The sequence below is a fragment of the Sciurus vulgaris genome, assembly GCF_902686455.1.
Source record: "Sciurus vulgaris genome assembly, chromosome: 7".
NCBI lineage: Eukaryota > Metazoa > Chordata > Mammalia > Rodentia > Sciuridae > Sciurus > Sciurus vulgaris.
Genome location: NC_136467.1, coordinates 156,372,195 through 156,394,172, shown reverse-complemented (window position 1 = coordinate 156,394,172; position 21,978 = coordinate 156,372,195). Strand labels below are relative to the sequence as shown.

At 41.0% G+C, this 21,978-nt stretch overlaps 2 protein-coding genes across 2 annotated transcripts; both read left to right on the top strand.

Annotated features, from left to right (window-relative positions):
- Positions 1-1,080: 1,080 nt before the first annotated feature.
- LOC306666999 (putative vomeronasal receptor-like protein 4) lies at positions 1,081-2,397 on the top strand (the record flags this gene model as incomplete). Its single annotated transcript, XM_079149239.1, has 2 exons — positions 1,081-2,102; positions 2,384-2,397. The coding sequence occupies exons 1-2, from the start codon at positions 1,226-1,228 to the stop codon at positions 2,395-2,397; spliced, it is 891 nt and encodes a 296-aa protein (XP_079005365.1). The 5' UTR covers positions 1,081-1,225.
- An 18,279-nt stretch (positions 2,398-20,676) lies between these two features.
- LOC306666997 (vomeronasal type-1 receptor 4-like) lies at positions 20,677-21,468 on the top strand (the record flags this gene model as incomplete). Its single annotated transcript, XM_079149235.1, has 1 exon — positions 20,677-21,468. The coding sequence occupies one exon, from the start codon at positions 20,677-20,679 to the stop codon at positions 21,466-21,468; it is 792 nt and encodes a 263-aa protein (XP_079005361.1).
- Positions 21,469-21,978: the final 510 nt, after the last annotated feature.

The following is a 21,978-nucleotide window of genomic DNA, read 5'->3' as shown; positions in this document are numbered from 1 at the left end:
GGAGGAGATCCATCAACATGGAGTGATAATGTGAAAGCAGCCCTGCTCTGAGCAGATGGAGAGGACAGATGTGAGCAAATATGGCTGCTAGGACAACTGCAGACAAGGTTACACAGAAGTTCTAAGGCCAACATGGCCCCGTCTGAGTGAAGTCACCGTCCCTCCCAGCGACCCAGGCCCTTGCTGAACCAGTCTTCCTTGTGGATTCCTACTCCATAAGCCACTCTCACCTGCACAGTGCACAACACCACAACACCTAGTGAATGCGCTTTTGAGCCCCCTTGATATATATAACATGCCAGATCTGGTCTAGGCCTCTCTGAGAGTCCCTGTGTTCACTGAGTGGGAACTCAGACCTGTCCTTGGGTCACTGCTAGGTGGCATCTCCTGGTTTCTGCCTCCCTGCAGTCCATATTCTGATTCATTCTGGAGGTGTCTTCCTGGAGACCTTTGTCTGATTAACCTTTAACAGCTGAAGTGCTATAGCATGTGTTTATTTGATGTTTGTACCAGAAATGTCTCCTGAAAAGTTATGAGGAGTGAAATCACAGAATCAGCTTGAGCTTTAAAAGACAATCCTTAGAGGTAGAAGTACATGAATTAAAGATGCAAACGGGACATGGGAGGTGACTCTGGAGTGGTCTTACTAATCAAAATGAGGAATATATAGTGAACAAAGGAAGGGGAATTACAGAAGAAACAAATATTGGTAAATATATGAGGTGTTGAGTTGAACCCACAAGATTTTGTGTGTATGTTAAATTTTGCAGAGGAAGAGAGTTAAAGATGAGTGGCCTTTGGAATTGACTGTTGGGAATATGGTCAATTAATCAGAAAACACAGGGGAGCTTTCAGACTGGGAACTTTTAGTTGAACTCAAGAGGAGTTGAGATTTATAATATATGAGATATTTAATGGCTTGAACAAGCAGTTCAGTTGTGCTAATGTGGAAATCAAATATTGATAGTCTGCTTTGCAACTTCACATATTTGTTTCTCTTCAACAAATGCCTCATAAGGGTACAGAATGTTCTTCCAAGAGTGCCATGGGGAAATGAAGACATTTTTTGGACAAAGCTCTGGTCCACTGCATGTACCATGACCATCCTCAATACAGCAGAAATGTGCTTGACCTAATTGTATTTGCAGGTTCCTATCAGTGCACCTGATGCTATTCTCAGGAAGGATTTCAAAGAAATGAAGTTTTTCTGTCCATAAAATCACAAATGGTTTTGAACATGATCAAGATAGCAGTGTTCCTCTTTCTAACTGGATTTGGCATAGTGGGAAATATTTCTGTTTTTGTGAATTGTATGTTCATTTTCTTAGTGAGTTCTGAGAAGAAATCAGTTCATCTTATTCTCATCCACTTGGCTTTTACAAACATCCTAATGCTTTCTTGCAGAGGAATGCAAAAGACAATAGAAGCTTTTGGTTTAAGAAATTTTCAAGATGATGTAGGCTGTAAAACTGTTGTTTACCTGCAGAGGGTGGCCCGAGGCCTGTCCATCTGCACCACCAGTCTCCTCACAGTGGTCCAGGCCATCGCCATCAGTCCCAGAGCCTCCAGGTGGAGGAGGCTGCAGCCCAGGTCTGCCTGGAACATCCTTCCCTTGCTGATCTTCTTTTGGATACTCAATGCTGTGATAAGCATAAATTTACCATTTTACATCAAATACATCAACATAATGAACATATCAGAAACTAGGAAAAGTGAGAACTACTGTTATTTTCTGCCTGAAATCTGGATAATCAGATCAATTTTTCTCTTTCTCATGGTCCTTCGAGATGCTGGGTTCCAGGGTGTCATGGGCTGGGCCAGTGGCTACATGGTGTTCCTCCTCCACAAGCACCACCAGCATGTCTTCTATCTGCAGACCTCCAAGCTCCTCTACAGAACTCCCCCTGAGAAGAAGGCTGCTCAAAGTGTTCTCCTTCTGATGCTCTGTTTTCTCTTCTTCTACTGGACAGATAGCTTTCTTTCTTTCTATTCAACTGTCTCCTCAGGAAATAATTTCATAACAGTAACTATTCAAGATTTTCTGACCGTTGGCCATGCAATTCTCAGTTCTTTTGTGCTGATCCACAGGGATGGACATCTTTGTAAAAGTTGCTCAGTGAGATTTGAGAAAATGTGCATTTCTTCAATCTCTTCAGTAAGGAAATATGTAGAAACTGTTCATAATCCTATAACTTGTATTTAAAAAATCAAGCAAGAGTAAATGGATAAGTGTACATTGGCAGATAGCAAGCCTGGTGACTGGCAGCCCTTACCTGAGGCAGAGGTCAAATGGAGCCAGAGGGTCCCATCTGTCCTCCCATTCTCCATCCTCACACTTCAGGAAGTGGTGGCGACTGTGGGTTCCATGACCTTCCACCACCAGGCTTCTGGAAGTAAGGGCAGTAAGACAATTGACAAAAATTTTTCAAAATAAATAAAGTGTTCACCTGTGACTCAGGAATTCCACTTTTAGGACCTAATCCCTCAACACATGCTCATTGAAGAACTAAAGTACGAAAAATATCAGCAGTTACTTTTAAAACATAACCTAAGTACCCAGCAAGAGGTTCTATTTAATTAACTAATTGAAATTATCCATAAGAATCTATCCATACAACAAAAGGTTGTGGTATCCCCCAAACAATAAGTGAATTAGAAATGTACTGAGGGAATAAGAAGCAAGGGATTTTAATACAATGGAAGTAAAACAATGTGAAATAATAGAATTCATAATGGAATATAACGATAAAATTAGTGCAACTGATTTCCATCATCATTCTGCAAGAATAAGAAGAAACTGAAAGGGTTTTTACTGGTTTAGACAGAAACTAGGTAAACAGAGACATAGTAAGTACGAGTTAAACAAATTTTTCTATGTTTTCTGATTTTCTAAACATGTGAATGCATCTTTTTCAAACTATACAAATAAATTATTAGAAACCCTTCCTGGCTTGTTTTGACTTGTTTCTGTATGTCTCTTAGTGTCCTTGTGCTGACCACATGGTAGCATATGTTCTATTATCAGAGCTGCAAAATGATCTACTTCTGCATTATTTTCAACATGGAACCAAAATTTTATATTTGGGTAAAATGTATAGTTCTGGCAGTAAGATATCTATTTCAGCTCTGGAGGTTAATGGAAGAATTGTGATTATCTGATCTGGTGATTCAAGTCAGACCTCTGTGCATCAGATGCAAAGCCTTGGTCCTTGTATATAGCAAATAAGACTCTGGTAGGGCTCTTGCATGCTGCAGCTCTGCAGACACCATGATCAATGGGTCAGGCTACAGGTCCCTGAGGATAAGACCATCTAGTCACTGCTCATGACAATGAGCACATGCTCTTGGGTTTGAATCTGTCACAGCCCTGGTACAAACCACATCCTCTGGACCTCCAGGTTTGCCTAAGCAGGTATATCTCATGAAGCATCTCCAGCATTCCAGTCTCCCTGAGTCTTTAGACACCTCCCTTTATACCAAGGAGATGCTGATAGTTCAACTTTATTTAGAAGAGGCCACATAGACACCACTTTCCAGTCTACAATCAACCCAGGAATATTTATGACCATTCTGAGTCCTCAAACCAAAATACTGAATTTACTATTCCTTCTCACTGTGTCCACATCAATCCGTTTGGCCTTATCCAACTTTACATGCCTTTTCTCTTGATGTTATAGATTGATATGATCCATTTACATACACACCCCTCCCCATCCTGAGTCACAAAAAAGCTGGTAACTCTTTCTGAAATACAGATAAAAGTTTTCCTGAAGAGTAGATTTCTTTACTGTAAAACTTGTCCGTTCCAAGTGACAGATAACCACAACTTTATCAATTTCCACTAACACAAATATTTTCACCTCATATTTTTATTGTTCAGGTGTTCTGGAAATCTAGAGCTTTTGTTCAGAGTCCCATTTACTAAAGTTGAGGTGATGGTAGAGTGGAATTCAGAGGTGAGTTCTACAGTCCTTTCCAAGGACCACAAAATATTGGCAGAATTCAATTCCTGTTGTTTCAGAACCCAGGCACTCAGCTCTCACAGATTCCTACATTAGGCTTGCACACAACCAATCCCATTGAGAGTGGAGCCCTCCATGAGGCAGCTCCACAACCATCCATATCAAGGCTGGGGCCTCTGACAAGTGTCCCTACCACCTTGACATCACAGCTGGTTACTCCAGGATGGTGATACAACCCAATCACATCATAGCTGGCTGCTCCTGCCCTGAGGCTGCCCACAACTTTTCCCATCAGACTGCTTGCTCTAGACGTGAGTCTGCCCCAAAGCACTCACTTCACAGATGCTTCCTCCTGCCCTGAGGTTGCTCACAGCATTGACCTCATAGCCGAATTCTCCGGCAAGCCTTCTGATTAACCCCTGCACTCTGATCTTTGTCTCCTTTCAATGATTCACCTTATTAGTCAAACTTCAGGAGGAGAACTCATTTTATAAACTCTTTTTTTTTTTTTTTTTTTTTTTTTTTTCTTTTTTTTTTTTTTTTTTTTTTGTAAACAAATGGGATACATGTTGTTTCTCTGTACATGGCGTAAAGGCATACCATTTGTGTAATCATAAATTTACATATAGCAATGTTGTTTGATTCATTCTGTTATTTTTTTCCCTTCCCCCCACCCCTCCCACCCCTCTTTACCCTCTATACAGTAGTTCCTTCCTCCATACTTGCCCCCCTCCCTAACCCTAACTCTAACCCTTCCCTCCCCCCCATTATGTGTCAACCTCCACTTATTAGCGATATCATTCGTCCTTTGGCTTTTTGAGATTGGCTTATCTCACTTAGCATGATATTCTCCAATTTCATCCATTTGCCTGCAAATGTCATAATTTTATCATTCTTTATGGCTGAGTAATATTCCATCGTATATATATACCACAGTTTCTTTATCCACTCAATAATTGAAGGGCATCTAGGTTGGTTCCACAGTCTGGCTATTGTGAATTGAGCAGCTATGAACATTGATGTGGCTGTATTTCTGTAGTATGCAGATTTTAAGTCCTTTGGGTATAGGCCAAGGAGTGGGATAGCTGGGTTAAATGGTGGTTCCATTCCAAGTTTTCTAAGGAATCTCCACACTGCTTTCCATAGCGGCTGCACTAATTTGCAGCCCCACCAGCAGTGTATGAGTGTACCTTTCTCCCCACATCCTCGCCAACACCTGTTGTTGCTCGTATTCTTGATAATCGCCATTCTAATTGGGGTGAGATGGAACCTTAGGGTGGTTTTGATTTGCATTTCTCTTATTACTAGAGATGTTGAACATTTTTCCATATGTTTGTTGATTGCTTGTAGATCTTCTTCTGTGAAGTGTCTATTCATTTCCTTAGCCCATTTGTTGACTGGACTGTTTGAATTCTTGGAGTAGAGTTTTTTGAGTTCTTTATAGATTCTGGAGATTAGTGCTCTATCTGAAGTATGATTGGCAAAGATATTCTCCCACTCTGTAGGCTCTTTCTTCGCATTGCTGATAGTTTCCTTTGCTGAGAGAAAGCTTTTTAGTTTGAATCTATCCCAGTGGTTGATTCTAGCTTTTATTTCTTGTGCTATGGGAGTCCTGTTAAGGAAGTCTGGTCCTAGACCAACAAGATGAAGATTTGGACCTACTTTTTCTTCTATAATCTGCAGGGTCTCTGGTCTGATTCCGAGGTCCTTAATCCATTTTGAGTTTAGTTTCGTGCATGGTGAGAGATATGGGTTTAGTTTCATTCTGTTGCATATGGATTTCCAATTCTCCCAGCACCATTTGTTGAAGAGGCTATCTTTTCTCCATTGCATATTTTTGGCCCCTTTGTCTAGTATGAGAAAATTGTATTTATTTGGGTTTGTGTCCGTGTCCTCTATTCTGTACCATTGATCTACCTTTCTATTTTGGTACCAATACCATGCCGTTTTTGTTACTATTGCTTTGTAGTAGAGTTGAAGATCTGGTATTGCAATACCCCCTGTTTCACTCTTCCTGCTAAGGATTGCTTTAGCTATTCTGGGTTTCTTATTCTTCCAGATGAATTTCATAATTGCCTGCTCTATTTCTGTAAGGTACGTCATTGGGATTTTAATTGGAATTGCATTGATTTTGTATAGCACTTTAGGTAGTATGGCCATTTTGACAATATTAATTCTTCCTATCCAAGAACATGGAAGATCTTTCCATCTTCTAAGGTGTTCTTTAATTTCTTTCTTTAGTGTTGTATAGTTCTCATTGTAGAGGTCTTTCACCTCTTTTGTGAGATTGATTCCCAAGTATTTTATTTTTTTCGAGGCTATTGTGAATGGGGTCGTTTTCCTAATTTCTCTTTCTGAAGATTCATCACTTATGTATAAAAATGCGTTGGATTTATGGGCATTGATCTTGTAACCTGCTACTTTACTGAAATCACTTATGAGTTCTAAGAGTTTTCTGGTGGAATTTCCAGGTTCCTCTAAATATATAATCATGTCATCAGCGAACAGGGATAGTTTGAGTTCTTCTTTTCCAATTCGTATCCCTTTAATTTCTTTGGTTTGTCTAATTGCTCTGGCCAGAGTCTCAAGAACGATGTTGAATAGAAGTGGTGAAAGAGGGCATCCCTGCCTTGTTCCAGTTTTTAGGGGGAATGCTTTCAGTTTTTCACCATTTAGAATGATATTAGCCATGGGCTTAGCATAAATGGCCTTTACAATATTAAGGAATGTTCCCACTATCCCTATTTTTTCTAGTGTTTTGAGCATGAAGGGGTGCTGTATTTTATCAAATGCTTTTTCTGCATCTATTGAAATAATCATGTGATTCTTGACTTTAAGTCTATTAATATGGTGAATTACGTTTATTGATTTCCTGATGTTGAACCAACCTTGCATCCCTGGGATGAAACCCACTTGATCATGGTGCACTATCTTTTTAATATGTTTTTGTATGCGATTTGCTAAAATTTTGTTGAGAATTTTTGCGTCGATGTTCATTAAGGATATTGGTCTGAAATTTTCTTTCCTTGATGAGTCTCTGTCTGGTTTAGGTATCAGTGTGATATTGGCTTCATAGAATGAGTTTGGGAGGGTTCCCTCCTCTTCTATTTTATGGAATACTTTGAGAAGTATTGGAATGAGCTCGTCGTTAAAGGTTTTGTAGAACTCGGCTGAGAACCCATCTGGTCCCGGACTTTTCTTTGTTGGTAGGCTTTTGATGACTTCTTCTATTTCAGTACTTGAAATTGGTCTATTTAAATTGTTTATGTCCTCCTCATTCAGTTTAGGCAATTCATATGTCTCTAGAAACCTGTTGATGTCTTCGAAATTTTCTATTTTGTTGGAGTATAGATTTTCAAAATAGCTTCTAATTATGTTTTGTATTTCCATCCTGTCTGTAGTGATATTTCCTTGTTCATTCCGAATTTTAGCGATTTGGGTTTTCTCTCGTCTTCTCTTTGTTAGTGTGGCTAAAGGTTTATCAATTTTGTTTATTTTTTCGAAGAACCAACTATTTATTTTGTCAATTTTTTGTATTGTTTCTTTTGTTTCAATTTCATTGATTTCAGCTCTGAGTTTAACAATTTCCTGTCTTCTACTACTTTTGGTGCTGTTCTGTTCTTCTTTTTCTAAGGCTTTGAGCTGTAGTGTTAGGTTGTTTATTTGTTGAGTTTTACTTCTTTTATTAAATGCGCTCCATGAAATAAATTTCCCTCTAAGTACTGCTTTCATAGTGTCCCAGAGGTTTTGATATGATGTTTCTTTGTTCTCATTTACCTCTAAGAATTTTTTAATTTCCTTCCTAATATCTTCTGTTATCCATTCATCATATAATAGCATATTGTTTAATCTCCAGATGTTGGAATAGTTTCTGTGTTTTACTCTTTCATTTATTTCTAACTTCAATCCATTATGATCTGATAGAATACATGCTAGTGTCTCTATCTTCTTGTATTTGCTAACATTAGCTTTGTGGCATAATATATGGTCTATTTTAGAGAAGGATCCATGTGCTGCTGAGAAGAAAGTGTATTCACTCTTGGTTGGATGGAATATTCTATAAATGTCCGTTAAGTCTAAATTATTGATTGTGTTGTTGAGATCTATGGTTTCTTTGCTCAATTTTTGTCTGGAAGATCTGTCCAGTGGTGAGAGCGGCGTGTTAAAATCACCTAGTATTATTGTGTTGTGGTCTATTTGGTTTCTGAAATTGAGAAGGATTTGTTTGACATACATAGATGAGCCACTGTTTGGGGCATAGATGTTTATGATTGTTATATCTTGCTGATTTATGCTTCCCTTAAGCAGTATGAAATGACCTTCTTTATCCCTTCTGACTAACTTTGGCTTGAAGTCCACATTATTGGAAATGAGGATGGATACTCCAGCTTTTTTGCTGAGTCCATGTGCATGGTATGTTTTTCCCCATCCTTTCACCTTTAATCTATGGGTATCTTTTTCTATGAGGTGAGTCTCTTGCAGGCAACATATTGTTGGATCTTTCTTTTTAATCCAGTCTGCCAGTCTATGTCTTTTGATTGATGAATTCAGGCCATTAACGTTCAGGGTTATTATAGAGAAATGATTTGGTTTCCCGGTCATTTGGTTCATTTTTAAAATTTTGTTTATTTATTTGTTTGACACAACTTGTTTCCTCCTTTATTTGACAATTCCTTTAGGATAATTCCTCCCTTTGCTGATTTGCTTCTTTGTTTTTCATCTCTTCCTCATGGAATATTTTGTTGAGAATGTTCTGTAATGCTGGCTTTCTTTTTGTAAATTCTTTTAGCTTTTGTTTATCATGGAAGGATTTTATTTCATCGTCAAATTTGAAGGTAAGTTTTGCTGGGTATAAGATTCTTGGTTGGCATCCATTTTCTTTCAGGGCTTGAAAAATGTTGTTCCAGGACCTTCTAGCTTTTAGGGTCTGGATTGAAAAATCTGCTGATATGCGTATTGGTTTCCCCCTGAATGTAATTTGGTTCTTTTCTCTCACAGCCTTTAAAATTCTGTCTTTATTTTGTATGTTAGGTATTTTCATTATAATGTGCCTTGGTGTGGGTCTGTTGTAATTTTGTGTATTTGGAGTCCTGTAAGCCTCTTGAACTTGATTTTCCATTTCATTCTTCAGATTTGGGAAATTTTCTGATATTATTTCATTGAATAGGTTGTTCATTCCTTTGGCTTGTTTCTCTAGGCCTTCCTCAATCCCAATAATTCTTAAATTTGGCCTTTTCATGATATCCCATAGTTCTTGTAGATTCTGTTCATGATTTCTTACCATCTTCTCTGTTTGTTCAGCTTTGTTTTCAAGGTTAAATATTTTGTCTTCAATGTCTGAGGTTCTGTCTTCCAGGTGTTCTATCCTATTGGATATGCTTTCTATGGAGTTCTTAATTTGGTTTATTGTTTCCTTCATGTCAAGGATTTCTGTTTGGTTTTTTTCAATATCTCTAACTCTTTATTGAAATGATCTTTTGCTTCCTGTATTTGCTCTTTTAACTGTCGATTGGTGCGATCAATCAATGCTTGCATTTGCTCTTTCATCTCATCATTCAATGCTTGCATTTGCTCTTTCATCTCCTCGTTTGCTTCTCTGATCATTTTAATTATGTACATTCTGAACTCCTTTTCTGTCATTTCTTCTGCCATGCTGTCATTGGGTTTTATTGATGTAACATCTAGATTTGTTTGCAGCATTTTCTTTCCTTGTTTTCTCATGTTGTTCAGATATCAGTGGACCGCTGAGATATTGCAGATTTCCTCTGTTGATTTACAATGACCCTGAAGATTTCTATATATATCCCCTCTTAGCCTTCAGTAGGCTGAAGTCTTGGAGGAGGTTGATAATGCGGTGCTCCACAAGGAAGCTGCCTCTCTAGGAGTGGTGGCCTTCAGGTGGGGTATATTCCCTGCTAGTGGGCAGAGGTGCCTCCACTTGTTGACCAATGGTCATCCAAAGGGAACCTAGGCTGTGGGCTGAGGCAAGGCCTGTTTGGGCCTGAGCCTCTGGTTTTACCGTCCTTGTGGGAAACCTCACCCAGCAGGGAAGACTCACCCGGTGGGGAGGTCTCGCTGGTCAGTTTCCTCCTAGAGGTTCCCCTCAATTTACAGCTACTGCCTGGGCTGGGCTGCCTTCCTCTGCAAAGTTCCCAGGGGCCCGGCCCTACCTCCTGGGCCTGGGAGCCTCACCCTTCGCAGATGAATCTCCTTAGGCTGCCCCTCCTCAGAGAATTTGCCCATAGGCCTGGAACCTTCGCTCCGCCCTTAGCCTGTCTCTGTGCGGCTCTTCCACCCAGAAGCCTCCTAGATCCTGGGACCCTGTTCTGCACCTAATCGCCTGGCTGCGTGGCCCCTCCTCTGAGCAGCCACCTGTGGCCCCGAACAATCGCTCTGAGTCCCAGAGACCCGCCGCAGGCCTCTTCCTCCAGACAGCCGCCCAGTATGCCGGTGCGGTCACTAGGAGTCCAAGAACCTCACTTCGTGCCTCCTCCTCCCACCAACCACCCGTAGCCCGGGGCAATCAATCACTCCAAGTCGAAGTGACCCTGCCCGTTCCTCCTCCTTCTCCAGATAACCCCCCGGGTGTTCAGGAGCAGTCCCTCTGAGTGGCTCTGAATCCACGTGACCCGCTGCACGGGTCCTCTGGGCAACCGCCCAGAGCTCTGGTGTGGTCCCTCAAGACCAAGCGTCCCACCACGCTTCTCCTCCAGGCAGCCCCCCTGTGTTCAGGAGCTGTCACTTTAAGACCAAACAACTCACCACTCGCCTTCTCCTCTGAGCAGCCGCCTGGAGCGCTAATGCAGTCACTGCGAGTCCAAAGGACCCGCCGCGCTCCTTCTCCTCCTTCTCCTACTCCTCCGGGCAGGCCCCGGGGTTCAGAAGTGGTCAGGGTCCAAACAGCTCGCCACGCAGCCCCTTCTCTGGCAACCGCCTGTAGTTCCCGTATAGTCACCCGAATCCAAGCGGCTGCTCCTCTTCCTCCTCGTCCTCAGGGCAGGCCCCGGGGTTCAGAAGCGTCGTTCTGATTCCAAACAGCTCGCCGCGCGGCTTCTCCTCTGGCAACCGCCTGCAGCTCTGGCGCAGTCTCTCCGAATCCAAGTGGCCACGCTCCTCTCCTCCTCCTCAGGGCAGGCCCCGGTGTCCTGAGTCCACACAGTTCTCCCCGCCACTCCTCCCCCGGGCAGCCGCCGGAGCCCCAGTGGCTGCTCCGAGTCCCAGCGCTGTGCCGACCGGCCTCCTCTATGGCGCTCCAGCGGGGGGGAGGGGCGTCTCGCCGGCAGTTCTACTTCACAAAGTTTCCTGCGTTCTGGGACCCCCGTCCCATCCGGGATGCCCCCCCAGGGGGTGAGAGTCACCCGGCTACTTTGAGTTGGTCCCAAGCGTCTCAATATCTCCTCTCTTGAATCCTGAGTTCTGGAGCAACACGTAATGCAGCCACCCTCTAGGCCGCCATCTTGAAAAACCTTTTATAAACTCTTGATCAATAATAAGTGAACTTATTTACAACTGCAAACACTCTCTTGTCTGCCTTATCAGGCAGTCAAATCTCAGTAGTAAAATTCCACCATATGCTGGATAATTTGGCCGCAACTATGGGCCATGGCATATCAAGGCCTTTCATGTCAGTGCGGCAGGAATCTTGGTCCATTCTTATGATTCTGTCCACAACCTTTGCTCCCTCTTGGCCTGCATTCTCTTACTTTCCCACCAAATCCAGTAATTTTATCTGTAAATTTATTTTGGTGGCCATATTGAAGATCTCAGGTAAATCAAGATGGTGCTCTTCACTTTACCACTGACAGAGGAAGAAGGCAAGATCCAAGGTGGAGGAGAGCCAATGTGCAGCCAGGCAGGAGAGGAAGAGCTCTGTTGGGAGGGGAGCCTGGAAGAGATTCTGTCCCAGGAAAGGCTGTGCTCCTTCATCTGAGTGTGCTTTATGGACAGATTTATGGCTGTCTGGAGTCATTGACAGTATTGGAGATGTGTGCAGCTTTCTTCATGTGATCCAACAATCCTGTTGCTGGTTATATATCCAAAAGTACTGAAATCAGCATATCCAACAGATGTCTGCTCCCCAGTCCTCAATGAAGCCCTGTTCACAGTAACCTAGACATGGAGTCAGTCTGTTGGCAGAGGAGCAGATGCAGACAATGGGAGTGACACAATGGAGCACGTGCACTCATGACCGTGGAGTCCTGTTACCTGGGACACAGGAGAACCCCAAGGTCACTGTGAGAAGTGGCATCAGTGACCCAAAGAAAGACATGCATAAGCTGAACTCATTCACATGTGGAATCTGAAGATGTCTAACTGGACAGAGTGCCAGTTATCAGGGCTGAGGCTTGGAGGCTGGGGAGATGTTGGACAAAGTTATGAAATTTAAGTTACATAGGAGAAGAAATTTAAGAGAACCTTTTACAATATGGTGACTGTGAGACTGTGACTCAAGAAACATATGAGGTAAAGTACACGTTATTGAGTTCATTTTAGCTACCCCATAACATATGTGTGCTTCAAAACAGCATGTACACAAATCTACATTTTGTCAAGTAAATAATAAATATGATTAAAAAAACACAAAATGTAAAAAGTCAATCTATGCAACAGGTGCAAATCTGGAAAACCGCACAATGGATGAAGACTTAATAGCCCAACTCTATAAGGAACACATGAAAATCAATACCAAATAGATAAATTAACTTGATTAAAAATTGTATAAAGCAAGTAAACATTTCTCAGTAGAAGACGTAAAATATAACTAGATATATGAAAATCTGTTCACCACCACTAACAATGTGGATATAAAATGAAAGCTGCAGTGTGATATCTCACTCCCTTAGAACAGCTATCATCCAAAAGATGATCCATTGGCTGGGGTGTGGAGGATAGGGCCCTGCTCCTTAGGGTTCAATGGTAACTAGTAGAGCATTCATGGAAAATCAGTGTGAGGCTTTGAGCTTCCTCAAAAATTGAAAATAAACTAGTATGATCTAGCAACCCCATTGCTGAGTACATGGCCAAAGGAAATAAATCTGTAGGTTGAAAAGGAGTCTGCACTACCAGGTTCAATGTGGCACTAGTCACAGCAGGCAAGATTTTGAAAGTCAAGATATGTAGGATACGGGGAGACGTCAGTTTCTTATCAGTTGTAACCTGAAATCACCTAATGTAAGAACCCAGCCCAGGATCTTCCATGACTGACACTTAAGCAAAGGCTCTGGAGGCCCAGGTCTTCATTTGGACTCTTCTCCTCACTTCTTCATAGACTTCCTTCCTGCTTCTGATAAGCATTCACAAGATTTTCACAGACCAGCAGGTGAGGGAGGAGTAATGAGGGTTTCCCACTGGGGTGGTAGAACCAGAGTCCTAGGCCCAGACCAGCCATGCATTAGCCTGCAGTCTAGACCCCCTTTGGCTGACCATCAGTCAACACGTGGAGGCACCTCTTCCCACTAGCAGGGAATATACCCTGCTAAGTGACCTGAAGGCCACCACCCTAGGACAGTTTCCTTGTGGAGCAATGCATTATCAAGTTCCTCCAAGATTTCAGGCTACTGAAAGCCAGGAGGTGAGTCATTGGAAACTATAGGGACACTATAAGTCAATAGAGGAAATCTGCAATGTCTCAGAGTTTCATTACTAGAGGGGAAGATACCTGAGCAATATGAGAAAACCAGGGAAGAAAATGTTCCCCAAAAAACCTAGATACTGCATCAATAAAATCCAATGACAGCATGGCAGAAGAAATGTCAGAAAGGGAGTTCAGAATGTACATAATTAAAATGACCAAAGAAGCAAACGATGAAATGAAAGAGCAAATGCAGGCTTTGAATGATCACACCAATCAACAGTTAAAAGAGCAAATGTGGGAAGCAAAAGATCATTTCAATAAAGAGTTAGATATACTGAAAAAAAAAACAAACAGAAATCCTTGAAATGAAGGAAACAATAAATCAAATTAAAAAACTCCATAGAAAGCATAACCAATAGGATAGAACACCTGGAAGACAGAACCTCAAACATTGAAGACAAAAATTTAATCTTGAAAACAAAGTTGAACTAACAGAGAAGATGGTAAGAAATCATGAACAGAATCTACAAGAATTATGTGATATTATTAAAAGGCCAAATGTAAGAATTATTGAGACTGAGGAAGGCTTAGAGAAACAAACCAAAGCAATGAACAATCTATTCAATGAAATAATATCAGAAAATTTCCCAAATCTGAAGAATGAAAGGGAAACTCAAGTACAAGAGGCTTATAGGTCTCCAAATATACAAAATTACAACAGACTCACACCAAGGCACATTATTATGAAAATATCTAACATACAAAATAAAGACAGAATTTTAAAGCCTGAGAGAGAAAAAAAATCAAATTACATTCAGGTGGTAACCAATTTGGATATCTGCAGACTTTTCAACCCAGACCCTAAAAGCTAGAAGGGCCTGGAACAACATTTTTCAAGCTCTGAAAGAAAATGGATGCCAACCAAGAATCTTATACCCAGCAAAACTTACCTTCAGATTTGATGATGAAATAAAATCCTTCCATGATAAACAAAGGCTAAAAGAATTTACAAAAAGAAAGCTGGCACTACAGAACATACTCAGCAAAATATTCCATGAGGAAGAGATGAAAAACAATGACGTAAATCAGCACAGGTAGGAACTACCCTAAAGGAATAGCCAAATAAAGGCAAAACCAAATCATGTCAAAAAACAAAAATGAGCCAAATGACCGGGAATACAAATTATATTTCAATAATAAACCTGAATGTTAATGGCCTGAACTCATAAATCAAAAGACATAGCTGGCAGACTGGATTAAAAAAAAGATTCAACAATATGCTGCCTGCAAGAGACTCATCTCATAGAAAGAGATACCCACAGACTAAAGGTGAAAGGAAGGGAAAAAACATACCATGCACATGGACCCATCAAAAATGCCAGAGTATCCATCCTCATGTCAGATAATGTGTACTTCAAGCCAAAGTTAGTCAGAAGGGATAGAGAAGGACATTTCATACTGCTTAAGGGAATCATACACCAACAAGACATAACAATCATAAATATCTATGCCCCGAACAGTGGCTCATCCATGTACATCAAACAAATCCTTCTCAATTCCAGGAACCAAATAGACCATAACACAATAATACTAGGTGATTTTAACACACCTCACTCCCCACTGGAAAGATCTTCCAAACAAAAATTGAACAAAGAAGCCATAGATCTCAATAACACAATCAATAATTGAGACTTAATGGACATTTATAGAATATACCATCCAACAAAGAGTAAATACACTTTCTTCTCAGCAGCATATGGATCCTTCTCTAAAATACACCATATATTATGCCACAAAGCTAATGTTAGCAAATACAAGAAGACAGAGATACTACGTTGTATTCTATTAGATGATAATGGATTGAAATTATAAATAAATGACAGAATAAAAATCAGACACTACTCCAACACCTGGAGATTAAATAATATACTATTGAATGATGAATGGATAATAGAAGACATCAGGGGGAAATAAAAAAAAATTCTTAGAGGTAAATGAGAACAAAGATATATCAAAATCTCTGGGACACTATGAAAGCAGCAATTGGAGGAAAACTTATTTCATGGGTTGCATTCAATAAAAGAAGGAAAAAATCAACAAACAAAGGACCTAACATTACAGGTCAAAGTGCTAGAAAAAGAAGAACAGAGCAACACCAAAAGTAGTTGAAGACAGGAAATAGTTAAAGTCAGAGCTGAAATCAACAAAATTGAAACAAAAGAAAAAATTGAAAAAATTGACAAAAGAGAAAGTTGGTTCTTTGAAAAAATAAACAAAATTGATAAACTCTTAGCTACTCTAAAAAAGAGGAGAGAGAAAACTGAAATTACTAAATTTTGTGATGAAAAAGGAAATATGACAGACAGGATTAAAAAAGAAAACATAATTAGAAGCTATTTTGAAAATCTCAAAGACATTAACAGGTTTCTAGAGACATATGAATTACCTAAACTGAACCAGAGTACATACACAATTTAAGTAGATCAATTTCAAGTAATGAAATAGAAGAAGTCTTCAAAAGCTTACCAACAAAGAAAAGTCCGTGACAAGATGAGTTCTCAGCCGAGTTCTACAAAACCTTTAAAGAAGAGCTCATTCCAATACTCCTCAAAATATTCCAGGAAATAGAAGAGGAGGGAACCCTTCCAAACTCATTCTATGAAGGCAATATCACACTGACACCTTAACCAGACAGAGACACATTGAGGGAGGAAAATTTCAGACCAATATCCTTAATGAACATCAACACAAAAATTTTCAACAAAATTTTAGCAAATAGCATGCAAAAATATATTTAAAAGATAGTGCACGACAATCAAGTGGGTTTTATCCCAGGGATGCAAGTTTGGTTTGACATCCAGAAATCAATAAGTGAAATTCACCATATAAACAGACTTAATGTCAAGAATCACATGATTATTTTGATAGATGCAGAAAAAGCATTTGATAAAATACAGCATGCCTTCATGCTGAAAACAACAGAAAAAATAGGGATCGTAGGAACATTGCTTAACATTGTAAAGGCCATCTACGCTAAGCCCATGGAAATATCATTCTAAATGGTGATAAACTGAAAACATTCCCCCAAAAAACTGGAACAAGGCAGGGATATCCTGTTTCACCACTTCTATTCAACATTGTTCTTAAAATTCTAGCCAGACCAATTAGACAGAACAAAGATATTAAAGGGATACCAATAGGAAATAAAGAATTCAAACTATCCCTATTTGCTGATGCCATGATTATATATTTAAAGAAACCAGGAAATTCCACCAGAAAACATTTAGAACTCATAAGTGAATTCAGTAAAGTAGCAGGAAATGAGATGAATGCTCATAATTCTAATGAATTCTTTTACATAAGTGATTAATCCTGAGAAACAGAATTTAGGGAAACTACCCCATTCACAATAGCCTCAAAAAAAATAAAATACTTAGGAATCAATGTAATATTAGAGGAGAAAGACCTGTACAATGAGAACTACAGACACAAAAGAAAGAAATGAAAGAAAACCTTAGAAGATGGAAAGATCTCCCATGCTCTTGGATAGGCAGAATTAATATTGTCAAAATGGCCATACTGCTAACAGTGCTGTACAGATTCAATGCAATTCCAATTATATTCCCAATGACGTACCTCATAGAAATAGAGCAAGCAATCATGAAATTCATTTGGAAGAATAAGAGACCCAGAATAGCTAAAGCAATCCTTAGCAGGAAGAGTGTAGCAGGGCGAATCGCAATACCAGAACTTCAAATATACTACAAAGCATTAATAATAAAAACAGCATGGTATTGGCACCAAAAAAGATAGGAAGATCAATGGTACAGAATAGAGGACATGGACACAAACCCAAATAAATACACTTTTCTCATACTAGACAAAGGTGCCAAAAATATACAATGGAGAAAAGACATCCTCTTCAACAAATGGTTCTGGGAAAACTGTAACTCAATATGCAGCAAAATGAAGCTCAACCCCTATCTATCACCCTGCACAAAATCCAACTCAAAGTGGAACATGGACCTCGGAATCAGACCAGAGTCCCTGCATCTTATAGAAGAAAAAGTAGGTCCAAGTCTTCAACATGTCAGCCTAGGAACAGACTTCCTTACCAGGATTCCCATAGCACAAGAAATACAAGCAAGAATCAATAACTGGGATAGACTCAAACTAGAAATCTTTCTCTCTGCAAAGAAAACTATCAGCAATGTGAAGAGAGAGCCTACAGAGTGGCTCCAGATCGCCCCAGAGTAGGTGGCCCCTGTGCAGGTGGCTTAGCATCAGTGGATATGCTAGTTCCCTAAGCACATGGCTGCCCCAGCTCCACCCCACCCTGATCCTCACAGAAGCAGCCCCTCCCAGTCCCAACATCTTTACCTGTGGGACTATAAATAAAGGTGATGTGGGCTTCTCCCCCTTTTTGGAGGCCAGATCTGGCATTGAGCAATACTCTTCCATTTGAAGAGTATTGGTTCTGTTTATTGATTAGATACGTTTATTAGTTCTAAATGCATCCCTGGCACCATCGCGCTCTGAAAGAAACTCTCCCCCTCATCCACGCAGGACGTGGAAACCCCCACACTCCCCTCTCACCTCAGCCCTGTGCTCACATTCATTTCCACCCCTCTGCACCAGGGGCTTGCACATGCCCCTTGAGGGTAGAATGAACACTGGACAGGAGGATCACACAAGAGCCCCGAGGACTCGTAAGGCAGGGTGGGTTTGATCAGGGTGGGCAGCCCATCTAGGTGTCCAGTCACCTTTATCATTTAATGCACAAATACTAAAGCAACAACGTGGCAAAGACCTTGAGCTGCTGACGCACACAGGTTGAGCAGGGGGTCTATCCTGTCCACATCCATGCTTGGGACTCTCAGAAAGCAGGGTCCCAAGGGCTGGTCATCTATTATTCTTCTGAGTGTAAAGAAGGACTGAGGAAGAAGGGAAGCTACTCAGTCCATTCCTCAGAATCTGGTCCCGTCTGGTTCACAGCATGGAACTTTGGAAACATTGGAGAAGGCGAGAGATACTGAAGCACTAGTACAAATGATGGGCTAGTGGTTCCTGTCTCACTGCACACCATTCTACTAAAACAGTCAGCTTTAATTAAGACTGAGATCTCCTCTGAGCCCAAGAAATGCAGTAATTGTGGAGGGAGGGAAAGTCGTCCTCCAGGGACTGAGGTTCTGCAGGGCTTTGCTTCTCCCTGACAGGTGTCAACTGTGACAACTGGAGTCCTGGTGGTGGCTCATGGGAGGCAAGAGCTCCACTAAGCCAGAGGGTACAAATGGGACCTGGGAAGCTGCCCCTTGTCAGAAGGACCAGTGCAGAGCTTGTCTGCAGCACAACCATCAAGGTGAGTGGGTCTGAATTGACCTGAGGTTCTGGTTTGCCCACAGGCACATGTGACAGTCCCTCAGCAGCACAGATCTTACTCTGCCTGACTGAGCAAGCGGGTTGCTGAGAGGGTCTGACCCTCAGGATCTTTCCTCTTCTCCTGTACCTGAAGGTAGCACCTGGGCCAGGAAGAAGGAGGGGCCGTTTACAGCTGAGGTCTCTGTAGACATGCAGGAGCTTCTTTATCCCCATGTACAGGGAGTGGATTCATGGAGAGCTCTGCAGTGGGTCCTGAAGACAGAAAGACAGAAGTGCTGTCGGGCATCCAGGAAAACTCAGACTTCCTCAGCCTCCATTTGCCCTGCTTTATGACTCTGTCAGCTCCTCAGTTTTCACGTAAGTTTGGACACCAGTTTCTCCAGTCACCATTTAGCTCCTGCATTACATTGGTGTGACCTGAAGTGCACGGCATTGCCTGTTTGGAAGTGTCCCTTCTGCTGCCGTAGTGAGCTCTGTGTGTGCAAGTCAGCTTCACTACATGCCTCTTGCAGGTTCAATGAACAACAACTGTCGTTTCAAATCAGTTCCTCTTGTGAGGATTTCTGCTGATTTTTCAGTTTGTTACTATAGTTTGAGGCTTCACGCTTTTAACTAAGTCCAGTACTAGGCAGCAGGGGAGCGGTAAATTTCCTTGAGTTTTTTGGAAGAACTGGGCATAGGATGGACGTGCTCACTGGTCTAACCTGTTGGGTGTGGGTCCAGGTGGGGCATTACACGCCTACCTAACCACTGGAAAAGACCCTCAAGGAGGAGCAATCCTCGTTTCTTCTAGGGACCCTCCTTGGCTGCATCCCCTGGTTATCTGATTTTCTGAGAAAAGACTGGTTCCTCGAAGCCTTTGCCTGATCATCTCTAACTGCTGGTATTCTATCTGCAAGGTTATACAGCTTGATTTTCTATTGAAGATCGAAAAATACAACTGATTATTTGTAAAGAGTGAAATCATAAAGTCATTTTGGTGTTCAAAAGTTTAGAAATATAAAAGTATTGTCATTAAAGATATAAAACTTGCAAAGGTAGAAGTATAATGGGAGTTTCTTAGATGAACAAAAATGAGAGTTAGAAAGGAATATAAAACAAAATGAAAGACGGTATGGATTTTGTAACTAGCTGAACTTAGATGGTCTTAAAGACATTGAAGCAACATCATTCTAAAAGTATCTGTGTATAAGGTTTGGGGAAGGTAGTCAGACCAAACATCAGCTCCTGGCTCTTGGGATGAAATAACTGAGAATATGTTAAGATGAAATAAAAGAGAGAGAAATTCTTGCTTGGGGAATTGGGGTTTTGTGCCCCACAGGTTGAACACAGGAAGGATATTATGAATTTAATGACTAGATTGGTTTGTTAATATGCAGTTTTAAAAACATTCTGGGTTGAAAGTTTAGATTTTTGAATTTTAGTCTTCAAGATGTCATCTGAAACTAAATAGAATGAGGTACAAAGAGTGTCACAAGAACAGTAATATGTCTTGGGACAAAAATCAGCACCGTTACATAAACCCTGACTATTCCTACACTCTATAAAATTGCTGAAACGAAACACTTTTGCAGATACATATCATCATCACTCTTGCTTCCTTCAGAAGTTGGAAGTTGCTGCATCCACGTTTTTCTGCCTATGAAGTAAGCCATGGTTTTGAATCTTACCAAGGGAACAATCTTCATGTTTGCAATAGGACTTGGCATTGTGGGGAACATCTTTGTCCTTGTGAACTATATGTGCTTGTTTAGAAGCACTATGAAATCTGTGCAGCTTCTTCTCATCCATTTGGCTTTTACAAATACAATAACACTTGTGACAAAAGGAATCACAAGGACAATATCCATTTTTGTGTTAATAAACCTCATGGATACGGCAGGCTGTAAGATTTTGATTTACCTCAGTAGGGTGGCCCGTGGCCTGTCCATCAGCACCACCAGTCTCCTCACGGTGGTCCAGGCCGTCACCATCAGTCCCAGAACCTCCAGATGGAGGTGGATGGAGCCCAGGTCTGCCTGGCACATCCTTCCCTTGTTGCTCTTCTTTTGGGTTCTCAATTCCTTGATAAGCATGAACTTACCATTTTACATCAAACATATCAGCAGCCTGAACACATCAAATATTAGTAAAAACAATAACTATTCAAAATGTTATTTTGAATCAGGAAACAGGATAATCAGATGGATTTTTATTGTTCTCATGGTCCTTCGAGATGCTGTGTTTCAGGGTGTCATGGGCTGGGCCAGTGGCTACATGGTCTTCCTTCTCCACAAGCACCACCAGCAAGTCCTCTACCTGCAGACCTCCAAGCTCCTCTACAGAACTCCCCCTGAGATGAAGGCTGCTCAAAGTGTTCTCCTTCTGATGCTCTGTTTTCTCTTCTTCTATTGGGCAGATTGTTTTATTTCTTTGTATTTAACTTCCTCATTAGGGACAGATTCCATTGCAAATGGTCTTCATGAATTTCTCACCATTGGTCATGCAATTGTGAGCCCATTTCTGCAGATTCACAGAGACGGACACTTTGCTACTTGTTGGTTTGCTCAGTGAGAAGGAAAGATATGGTAAAAATACCTATTTCATCGATCCTTTCAGTAATTTTGAAAGAACTCTAAATTCTGTTATACTGTGTTTTAAACAGAATTAAGGCAAAGTAACTTTGATATTCTGGATTTAATTTCAAAAATAAAAATCCTGGTGTCCTGCAGCCTAGAGCTGACCCAAAAGTCACAGAAACCTGTAGTGATTCAGAAATCTCTGCTGTAAGGTGCCCCTCAGCTGGTGCCTGTGATCTTGGTCTTCTGAGACCTGCCTTTCACCAGCACTGCCCCAGTAGGGAGCAGGATAACCATTATATACCTTATTCTAAATTGATAGTGCTGACCCTTTGATCCAAGAATTCCATTTCTAGGACCCAATCCAACCATATACTTGCTTTTTGAGAATTATAGCAGGAAAATCCTACATTCCACTGTTGATTACTTCAGAAACACACTTACATACTAGCCAAAGGAGTACCTCTTTGTTATTTGAAAATACACATGAGTGTCCTTTCATAGA